Below are 11,247 nucleotides of genomic sequence, written 5' to 3'. Positions count from 1 at the left end.
AAGCAACAGGTGAAAATTGAAAGATGAAAAAACAAAACAATTTTTTAAAAAACCTTTGCAGTATGTTTATGGTCAGAATTAAATATTTCTGAATCTTTACCAGCCCCTTGCACAGCTTTTTACAAACTTTTTTGTTGAACTGTTGTGGGAGTTAGGTATGTTCAACTTGGAAAAGAGGAGACTGAGAGGAGATATGGCAGGTAAAAGTAAAGGGAACCCTGACCATTAGGTCCAGTTGTGGCCGACTCTGGGGTTGCGGCGCTCATCTCGCTTTATTGGCCGAGGGAGCTGGCATACAGCTTCCAGGTCATCTGGCCAGCATGACTAAGCCGCTTCTGGCGAACCAGAGCTGCACACAGAAATGGCATTTACCTTCCCACCGGAGCAGTACCTATTTATCTACTTGCACTTTGACGTGCTTTCGAACTGCTAGTTTGGCAGGAGCAGGGACCGAGCAAGGGGAGCTCACCTCCGACCTTCTGATCAGCAAGCCCAAGAGGCTCAGTAGTTTAACCCACAGCGCCACCTGCGTCCCTGGAGATATGGTAGCCATAATCAAATATCTGAAGAGCTTTCCCATATTGGATGGAGCAAGCTTGTTTTCTGCTGCTCCAGAGGGCAGGAGCCGAACCAATGGCTTCAAATGAAAAGAAAAGAGATGATTACTAATCACTAGGAAGAACTTTCTGTCAGTAAGAGCCGCTCGGCGGTGGAAAGGACCACCTGGGAAAGTGGGGGATTTTTCCTTCATTGGAGGATTTTAAGCAGAGGTTGGGTATCAGTTTGCCAGGAATTCTTTAGCCGTGATTCTTGAAGGGCAAGGGGTTGAAGCAGATGGCCTGGGGGTGGGGGGGAGGTCCTTATAGGACCCTGAAATAGGCATGTAGAATAAGTAAAGTTACCGTACATAAGTCATAGAGTCCAAGTCAAGAAAGGGGAAAGGGAGAATCAATGTTGCCTTCTTCACATAAGGGGTCTCTGGGTTTTATCCTTCCTATGTAGGGTTGTCAGTCTACATAGAAGAAACATTGGGTGGGTATCCTTTCTCTTTGACAGCATGGAATCAACACATCATTTTTCTGCTAGCCCAGCAGTCCAGATACAGACATGCCCTGAGTCAATTGACAGATTTGTACACTTAATATACTATTTGCTTGTTATTAATTTTGTAAGATTTATACACTGCTTGATGTTGTTTTTTTAAAGAAGCCCAAAAGAAAACCTCCAAGCAGTTTAAAAATAATAATAAAACAATACAATTATCAATTAGAAGAATTAACAAGAGTAATTCGAGACTTTGGAAAAGTAAAAATAACAATAGACTCAAACAGATGAGAACTTGCAGCAACTTTCTCAACATCTGGGTAGGCTTGTCCAAACAGGAATGTTTTTAGAGGGTGCCTAAAAATGTAGACGTGGATGGCGTTGTGGGTTAAACCACAGAGCCTAGGACTTGCCGATCAGAAGGTCGGTGGTTCAAATCCCTGCAACAGGGTGAGCTCCCGTTGCTCGGTTCCAGCTCCTGCCAAACTAGCAGTTCGAAAGCACATCCAAGTGCATGTAGATAAATAGGCACCGCTCCGGTGGGAAGGTAAACGGCGTTTCCGTGCGCTGCTCTGGTTCGCCAGAAGCGGCTTAGTCCTGCTGGCCACATGATCCGGAAGCTGTACGCTGGCTCCCTCGGCCCGTAAAGCGAGATGAGCGCTGCAACCCCAGAGTCGGCCGCGACTGGACCTAATGGTCAGGGGCCCCTTTACCTTTACCTTTTAAAAAAGTAGACTGGAAGTCGCCTGCCTGATATCAATAGGCAGGGAGTTCCAAAGTGTAGGTGCTGCCACACTAAAATACCAATTTCTTACAAGTGTGGAATGCATATTATGTCATGCCTGTAACAGTGCCAGTTCTGCCAATTGAAGGCGTTGAGTGGGCATTTATTGGGCAAGGTGATCTCCCAAGTAAAAACATTTCTGTCCATGACATATGTATTTCAGTGCAATGCCACCTGTGTCCCTAGAACCCTGCATGCCCTCCCAGTGTTTGGGACCGAGAGAACTTGGCACATGAGAATGAGGGCTCTGTACCCCTCTGAGGCCTCACTCTGCTCTGCCAGATTCCCCATGCAAGCCTTGCACCAGTTAAGTCACACGCAGCACGAACGGTGCAATTCTCCAGGGTGTTATGACCAGCAGTTACAAGCAAAATGGTGACAGAAAGTCTTTGTGCCTGTTAAAAAGGATGTTAAACCGGCTGCTCCCTCCCACTATGGTTGCTCACACAGCTCTCGAATCCCCTGCTGAGGAAGGGCAGCCATGGAATGTGCACAAGGATGGGAGCTTTGTGGGGGCAAGACCTGGGAGAGCACTGGGGAGCCTGGAAGTGAATGTGTCTAGGATAGCAAATCAGGAATGGGGAACCCATAGCGTCAGAGGCTTCAACTGCCCCCCCCAGCCCTGGCCAGCCTGCAGCTGGAGCCCACCAACATCTGGAATGCACTAGGGAGAGAAACAGCGCATTGCATGGCGTGCGTGTGAATTGTGCAACTGCAAGAAGAAATGTCTCAAGAGGAGGCTCTGCTGATAAAAGAGCTGTGAATGATGGGGTGAGCGGTCAGGGGAGGAGGCGGGAATGCAGCTTCCCCCCCCCCCCCCGAGTCAAAACTTCACCTCCAGGATGTCACTGGTGGTTCTTAGCAGTGCCGCCTTTGTGATGGCAGGATGGTGCTGGTGGTGCAGGCAGAAATGGTCGGGGGCAGAAAGACCACCCCCGGGGACCTTCCCTCTACCCCAACACCAGCAGCCCAGGAAATGAATTTGTCGCTAAGCAACCAGTATGTAGCATCCATGTTCCTGGGTGACAGTTCAAGGTTCAAACAGTAGCACCATCTGGGGAAGCAGCTTCTCTCTTTCCTCCGTGAGGCTACAGACACAGGATGGGGGGGTGGTGGTCATGATTTTCCTTCTGCACAAAACGTAGAGCTGCACTTGGCTGCCCTCAGCAACCCTTTTGGACTGGGGAGCCATTACTGCATCCCTGGGACACCCCACCCACCCCCCAAAAAATCCCTGTGTCCTGGCTTGGTGGCCCCAACAGCAGGTGATGATTTTATCAAGATTTTGTGAACTTGCTTCTCCTGCAGGATTTTGTTTGGGAACTGGAGCTCCCCGTTTTATAAGAACCGAAGATTCGAACACTCTGGCCCAGAGGGTTTTTTGTGTGTGTGTGTGTGTTTTACTGCTTTGCTGGCTGAGATGCAGGGTGCCTCTGAGCACGTGCAGAGTGCTGCAGCCAGTTCGCACCAGAGCAGAGCTGTTTTTGCACACCGCCACCCCACCTGGTGGCTTCTTGCCTGCTGCCCCGCTGAGAAGAGCGCAGAAAAGGGAAAGTGTTGCTTCCGCTGCACCGCAGGCCATTATCAGCTGAATGCCAGATGTTCGGAGCTGGTGCCAATGTCGTGGCAAATAAATCTTGAGCGGGTTCAAGGCCTTGGCTGGGTGGGCAGGGCTGCCTCTGCTGCTCAGCAGAGAGCATAGAAGCTCCTGGGCAAAGTGGCTACTTCCTTGGGCAGGCCGCTAAGTGGCCGGCTATTTTGGGCAAGAAGGGGCTTGGCAGGGAGGGGGGCATCAACATCCTTGGGCGCTTTCTCCTCTTCCCAAGGACTTGGCTGGTGATGAAGTTATAGTGAAAAAGTCCCCTCTGCCGGCAGGGGTTGGGCTCTTCCCTTCCTGCCTACTGGGACTAAGGGGGGAAATATTAGGTAGGGGGGCTCAAGCCACCTGGAGAGTGGCTCCCAATGTTGTGAGGAGCTGCTTTTGATTGGTTGGCTTGAGTGTTGGGAGAATGACAGTCTGCCCATGCTCAGAGACTAAAGATTCAGCTACTGAATGATTGATTGTGTGACTGCAGAAATGAATAATAATAATAATAAAACCATACAAACAATGACTATCATCAGAGCACGTAAGAAAAAAAAAGTTTGTTTTTTAACATCCACAATACGGTCTTATTTATTTTATAGTAAAGTACATTGATTATTGCCTTCATTTTATGGATCAATGGTCTCGTTACATCGTAAAATTCATGTTAAATTGGTGTTTTAAGGTTTTTTTAAAAAAAAATCTGCAATGGATGAATCCATTTTGTATTACTTTCTGTGGGAAAGCACGCCTTGGTTTCAGAATGCTTTGGTTTTGGAATGGACTTCTGGAATGGATTAAGTATGGGAACCACTGTACTTGAGAGCCTGCTGGATGGCTTGTGAAGCCCTCATTCTCCAGGTGTCATTTGCATCCCCACACCTGCACATCACCTGGCTGGCTGGCTTGAGCTCCTGGGGGTGGGTACCCCTTCTGTGGCTTCCAGCAACTGGTAGTCAGAGACCTCCTGCCTCCCACAGAGGGCGCAGAACACAAGAAGAGTCATAGAATGAAGCATGGAATGGTGGAGTTGGGAGGGAGCCTGAGGATCATCTAGTACTATAGCCTTTCTCAACTGGTGGGTCCCCAGATGTTGTTGGACTACAACTCCCATCACCCCTAGCTAGCAAGGCCAGAGCTCAGGGATGATGGGAGTTGTAGTCCAATGACATCTGGGGACCCACAGGTGGAGAACTGCTGATCTAGTCCATGGGCAGGCAAACTAAGGCCTTCTCAATCCGGCCCACGGACGGTCCGGGAATCAGCGTGTTTTTACATGAGTGGAATGTGTCCTTTTATTTAAAATGCATCTCTGGGTTCTTTGTGGGGCCTGCCTGGTGTTTTTACATGAGTGGAATGTGTCCCTTTATTTAAAATGCATCTCTGGGTTCTTTGTGGGGCCTGCCTGGTGTTTTTACATGAGTGGAATGTGTCCCTTTATTTAAAATGCATCTCTGGGTTCTTTGTGGGGCATCGGAATTTGCTCTCCCCCCCAAAAAAAAAAAATATAGTCTGGCCCCCCACAAGGTCTGAGGGACAGTGGACCCGGCCCCCTGCTGAAAAAGTTTGCTGACCCCATATCTAGTCCAACCCCCTACAATGCAGGAATATGCGGCTGTCCCAGATGGGGATTGTGATCAGCACCGTGCTCTAACCAACTGAGCTATCCAGTCCTGCTGGATCAGGCCATCTAGTGCAGCATCCTGTCTTTGCAGTGGCCAGGTGCCCATTGCAGGAAGCCCACAAACAGGACCTGGGCATGAGGACACCTCTGACCAGCCGTAGTTCCCAGCAATATGACTGTTTCGGTTGGCAGCCATTGACAGCATTATCAGCCATGAATTTGCCCCATCCACTTTGAAAGCCCTCCAAGTTGGTGGCCAACATTGCCTCCTGGGGGGAAAAAATCCATGGTTTAACACTGTGCTGCAGGAAAAAGTGTTTTCTCTTGTCTGTTCGGACTCTTCAGCCTGCCAGCGTGCCTGAAAAGCTGCCCTTCTAGCGTGAGGAAGCTGCTTGTGCAAAATGGGAGGGGACTGCATTCCGGCAGTGGGTGGGGCCATATAAAAGTGGGTGGGGCCAACCTAAAGTGGGTGGGGCCACCCTTATTTCTGTCTGCTCTCTTCGACTCTCGCTCAGTGGACTGTTAGAGGAGCAGCAGCAGGTGTCTCTTGCCAGGGCTCTGAGCTGATAGGCTCAGTGAGAGAGCATGCAGAAGATCCCAGGCACAATTATCAGGATCTCCAGGTGGAGTTGGAGGAGACTCACTCTCTGAAACCCTGGGGAGCCACTGCTGTCAATCAGGGCAGAAAGCAATGAGAAAGCAGATGGACCAGTGGTCTGACTTAGTGTAATGTGTCCCTCTCTTTTGAAACTGGGCCAAGGGCTGAAAGTTGCAACCTCCAGGGTTAAAAATATTTATTTATTTATTTATTTATTTATTTATCCATTGCTTTCAACAAGAAAATGCTCCAAAGCTATTTACAAATCCATAAAAAAATATAAAACATCTTGACATTCAGTAAAACCAAATATATGGGCGGTGGGGGTGGGGACGATGATAACACAGCACAACAAAATTCCTGAAAGTTTTCACACAACAATTACTGTTAAAAGGGGAAGGAATCACACATACACAAAACAGACACATACACAAAACCCCACAAAACAGACAATAAATCTCCCCCCACCCCACCCCAGTAAGACCCCCGTTAACGACCCAAAGCCTGAGCAACGAGGGATGCTTCCGCCCGTCACCCAAAAGCAATGAAAGTGCCACTTGTGCTTCCAAGGACTGAACAGTAGTTATGCATGCAAAGCTCTACTGCTGATCTGCAATTGGGCCCTTAGAAGTGGGAGGAGAACACACTCTGCACATGCCCCAATGCACTGAGAATCCCTCAGCTGAGCTCAAAAGCAGCTCAGCAGCTGCCACAAGGCTCTAGTGAGCATTGAGGAAAAACTGCCAGGATCTCCTTGTTTATTCCTATCCTTGATATTCCGCAACGTCCCAGGAGGGAGATAAATATGGCCAGTCCCCATCCTCTCTTGGTTATCTGCAGCCTTGCTGTGCCTCTTCCCCCTGCCACGTTCCTGGAATGCGCTTGCTGCAGGTGTGGCCTATGAGAGCGGTTGCAAAACCTCTCCACTCTTGCCTGCCAAAGCCTGGGTCCCTGACTGCAAGACCTCCCAGCGATAAGGCAGGAGCTGCGTGAAGCACTCCAGGTCTCACAAACCTGGGCCGGGAGGTCCCTCCACTACTTGGGCCCTGGGCCCGGTTGGTGCTGGTGGTCTTCCCCTCAGGGGCCGGTGGGCTGCATAGCTGAGCTCATCCTCTCTTGGCGCAACGCTGCCTGCAGCCAGATCAACGTCCTCTTGTGTTCCAAGCTTTTTATGCAGCAGTACTGTGAACTGTCTCTAGTGGGGGAAGAGATTTACTCACACAGTGCATAGTTGGACTATGGAACTCACTCCCACTGGAGACAGGGATGGCAACTAACCTCGATGGTTATAAAATTCACGGAGGAGAGGACTATCGATGGAGACAGCAATTTCCCCCCAAATACCAGTTGCTGGAAACAGCAGGAGGATAGATGGCTCTTGTGTTTGGATTCTGCTCATGGGTTTCCCATTGGGGCCTCTATCTGGCCATTGTGAAAACAGGGTGCATGACTAGATGGACATGGACCTGATCCAACAGAGCTCCTTTTATGTTCTTAGTTCTAGGAGTGGGGAATCTGGTTCCTCCAGATAGTTCTGGACTCTCAACTCTCACCAGAGCTGACCGCTGGTCATGGCAGCTGCCAGGAGCTGGAGGAGTCCAAGGAGGCACAGAGGTTCCCCACCCATCTACGGTTGCCATACATCTGGAATTTTCCAGACATAGCTGGCAATTGGCCACTGGAAACAGTGTTGGGACTTGCTAAGTGTATGATGGCAAGAGCTGTTCAGCAGTGGAATGGACTCCCTTGGGATTTTAAAGCAGAGGTTGGAAGGTGTTCCCAGTATTAAGTCGGACACTATATGATGTTTTAACGTGTTTTGATGTTTTATCACGTTTTTAATATTCTGTTGGGAGCCGCCCAGAGTGGTTAGGGAAATCCAGCCAGGTGGGCGGGGTATAAATAAATTATTATTATTGGTTGCCAGAGAGTGGGAGCGCATGTGTTCCCTCAGCCTCCTCTCCTCTCCCCTCTCCCTGGGAGTCCTCTGGGCAGCTGCTGTCCCTGGTCTCTGAGCTGCCCCCCCCCCCGCCCCAAAGAGAGATGGCTCCTCACACTGCCCCACAGGGGCTGGGGAAGCACCCCCTGGCCAGCCAAAGGTGCACCATTCGCCTGTGCAGCTTATAGCCAGGGCTGCTGCAACAAACAGCTGTGCAAGCCTTGGGGAGGCAGAGACAGAGGAGGGCATCAGAGGAGGGAGGGAAGGAAGGAAAGAGGGACAGAGGCCAGGGTTGCCCACCGCACCCCTGACCATCCTTCAAGGCACCCCAGGGTGCCACGACACATTGGTTGAAAACCACTGGCATAGAGCAACCTCTTATGCGTATATTCCCTCTGGGATGTAAAAAGCTTTGGCTCGTACATGACATTGGTGCTGTCCCTGTGGAATTTGGTCCTCAAAAAGCTTTCACAAGTGCTTCCACAGCTACCAGCCCCCCAAAAAAACATTAGGAGAGAGGGAAGTTGCAGTCTGAAGGGCATGGGGCTTATGGGTCAACCTAAGAAGATCAGAAGAGCCTGCTGGATGAAGCCCATCGGGTCCAGCTTCCTGTTCTCCCAGCACCTGACCAGATGCCCATTATGGGAATTCCACACACGGGACCCAGGCGTGAGAGCCCTCCCTCCTGCTGTTTTCACCACCTGGCATTCAGAAGCATTGCTTCCTCTGAAAGCTGATGAGCACTGTCATTTAAACAATGTGTGTACATCGTGCCTTGTGATCTATTATGTGGGGCAGGGCTTACCTGCCCCCATCAACCTTTTATTCAAGTTGGCACCCCCTGGTGGAGAACTTCCTTTTGGATCTTGATCTGTGCACACACGACTGGTGTCAGGAGCCACTTCAGGAAAGTTGGTCCTGTGGGGCTTGTCCGTCCCTCTTCTTGTCTCCCTCTCCTCAAACGGCCAGTGCTGAGGCTGTTAAGCTGGTGCAGAACAATGGCTGGTGGCGCTGTGTGTAACTGCAGCCTGCACTTGCCGTTTCAATCCAGTCAATGTTGCGTGAGGCACTAGCTAGAAATAGGGCCTGAATGTGAACAAATATGGCCGGGCTGTGTGAGGGTTGTGGGGGCAGGCTAGTAGTGGGCAAACAGCCCCCTCCACACACACACACACACACACACACCCCAGGCTGCCTTTCCCTCTGTGAAGGTCAGAGCATGAGCCAGTGATAGAAATGCCTGACAAAATGCCTTGCGCAGAGTCCTTGGGCCCGATAATGGATGTTCCAGGCAATGTTGACATTTGGTGATCCACCAAAGATCAGGTTAATGAGGCTGACGCTGGTGACAGTGTGATTTGTTCGCTGCCATCCTCCCCGGCCGAATCACAGGCCATGCGGCCTTCGGCAGTAAACCATCATGCCAGGGCCCTCCGCACAACAGCTGCTGTCACTGGCCAGATGAGCAAGCGAGGGAAACGTGGCAATTAAGACAAGTTGGTGCCTCCTCCACTTCTGTGGGTCCAAAGATCAGGGAGGGGCAGCTCATGGAGCTAGCACAGAACCCCAAAAGACCCTCGGATTAGTTAAATATAGCCCCCACCCCACCCCCCCCGTTACTCACATCCAGAGACATGTACACTCCCACCCCACCCAAGGCACAGCGAATATACCCTTCTCCTGGCTGGGCTCAAGGAGGCAAGGTAACAAGAAAAACACAGGTTGTCAGTCTTCCTCTGATCCCGACTTCCTCCAAAGGCACCCACCTGAATTCCAATGCAGAGAGCGGATCTGGGAGAAACCCACAGTCAATTTGAGTTACTTGAGGACTTGAGGACAAAGGAGCTGCATCCGAAGACTTGCTATGTTTTTAAAGCAGCTACAGCACTGTGACACAATGACTTTAAAAGGCGAGGCGAACTATTGATGGCTACTTCCTGCGATGGCTCTGGTCTGGCTCCACAGTTAGAGGCAGAGACGCTCTTGAATCTCAGTTTCTGGAAACCACAGGAGGGGAAAGTCTGTTCTTGAATCATGCTTGTGGATTTCCAGCAGACACCACGGTGGGTGGGGCCAGCACAGAGCTCTACAGCGTGTCAGCTGCAAGCAGAAAAGCGGAATATTAATAATTCCAGAAAAAAGCAGGGGAAGGGCTTGGGTTCTGCAAAATGCCTGAGGCAAACTAGACTGCTACCTGTTGGCTCCAATCTGTCTCAAGAGACCAGGAAGTGCATCTCTGTGGGTGAAATCAAACTGATGGAATCTAAGCGCCCCCTGGAGACCGGTGACTTGTACTGCTGCATCCCAGGTTGTCTTTGCTGGGTTAGCAAAGCCTGGGGGGGCCAGTGTGTCTGGAGGTCCTGGGCGGCCCCCGGCTGCCCTACCTGCCTCTCAACCTCACTGACGTGGTCTAAAGGAAAGCAGAGCAAGACGCTTGGCACCAGCTTAAGTTTAAGAGTTGCCTGAATGAGGCACACAAACCCTCATGGGGTTTGCTCCTTAAAGTCTTTTCTTCTCCCAAAGATGTCTTGCAAGGCAGTGGGTTTTCTCCTCCCAAAGCCTTTCTCACCTAACAAAGGTGCTGCTGCACAGGTGAGTTTTGAAGAGGGATTTGAAGGTGGTGGGATTCCTAGCTATCTCACTCAGCTTTCCCGAATTTGTAGCTCAGGTGGTTTGGGCTAAAACTCCCACCAGCCCCAGTTGATGGGACTTGTAGCCCAAAACAACTGAGAAGGCGGGATACAGTTAAGAAACCATTCTCAAGGGGGGAAACCTCAGATGTCCTCAAAGTCACTGCAGCTGGTAGAAGTACGCGTATTGCAAGCAAAACCACAACATTCCTCTACACGTAAGCACATGGGTCAAGGAAGGACCCCCTGGGAATACAGAAGCCACATGGCTCCTTGCCTACCGGGGGGGGGGGCGGGGGGAGCAGCCTCCTTTTCACCAACATTACGCAAGCAGAACATGGTCTCTTGGGTCCAGCTGCTGTCCAAACACATCACAATAGAGAGCAGCTGGGTGAAAGGCAAGCTTTGCTTAAAGGCTCAAAAGCCACTGGCCCCAATTCGTTTTATGCCACCTAGATTCTACCTGCTTCAATTCAAAACTTTGCTGAGGTGGACCAGGACACCAGCACCTCGGGTCTTCAAAGGGAAGAGGGCATAGAGCATTTTATACAGCAAGAGGACTCCTGGGAAGGAGGGCCAGGGAGGAGGAAGGTCTGCCTCTGAGGACAGACTAGGAGCCTCTGCTAACATGGTTGCCAAGTGTGCGCTACTCTGGGGGCGCCTCCACAGAGTGGGGGGCCAGCCACACACACACACACACACACACACATGGGAGAAATGAGATGCAGGTCTTGTGTCTCCATGGCGATGGCTCTGATGGGGACCTTGTTGTCAGGGGAACAATTTCTGAAAGATCCGTCTGCTGGGGGCAGATCCGGCTTTGCTGAATTACCATTTCCTGGAGGAGTCAAGAACAGGTTTCTACATCCAAGAGCCGATCTGGAACCTAAAGAGATCAAGCCAAAGAGTGTTAACACCTCTTGCGCGCACCCAAGTCCTCCCTCCTCTGCACAGCTTGGCTTTTGCTGGGGTCGGGGCAGCAGGAAAGCTTGAGAAAGCAAACATCAAGCTGCCGCCGCCACCACCAGCCTCCTGTCACTACT

The 11,247-nt window shown here is 50.8% G+C and overlaps 1 protein-coding gene across 4 annotated transcripts in view; it reads right to left on the bottom strand.

Moving 5' to 3' along the window:
- Positions 1-7,266: 7,266 nt before the first annotated feature.
- NR6A1 (nuclear receptor subfamily 6 group A member 1) overlaps positions 7,267-11,247 on the bottom strand; it is a 49,912-nt gene continuing 45,931 nt past the window's right edge. For all 4 annotated transcript variants that reach the window (XM_079962132.1, XM_079962133.1, XM_079962136.1 and 1 more), the window contains exons 12-13: positions 11,037-11,090; positions 7,267-9,674 (exon numbers count right to left, since the gene is read on the bottom strand). In XM_079962132.1, coding sequence (XP_079818258.1) covers positions 11,066-11,090 — 25 coding nt within the window. In that variant the 3' untranslated portion in view covers positions 7,267-9,674; positions 11,037-11,065. The remainder of the gene's footprint in view (positions 9,675-11,036; positions 11,091-11,247) is intronic.

Source organism: Podarcis cretensis, assembly GCF_951804945.1.
Source record: "Podarcis cretensis genome assembly, chromosome: Z".
NCBI classification, from domain to species: domain Eukaryota; kingdom Metazoa; phylum Chordata; class Lepidosauria; order Squamata; family Lacertidae; genus Podarcis; species Podarcis cretensis.
Note: the sequence above shows the minus strand (reverse complement) of the source record. Positions and strands in the feature narration are given on the sequence as shown.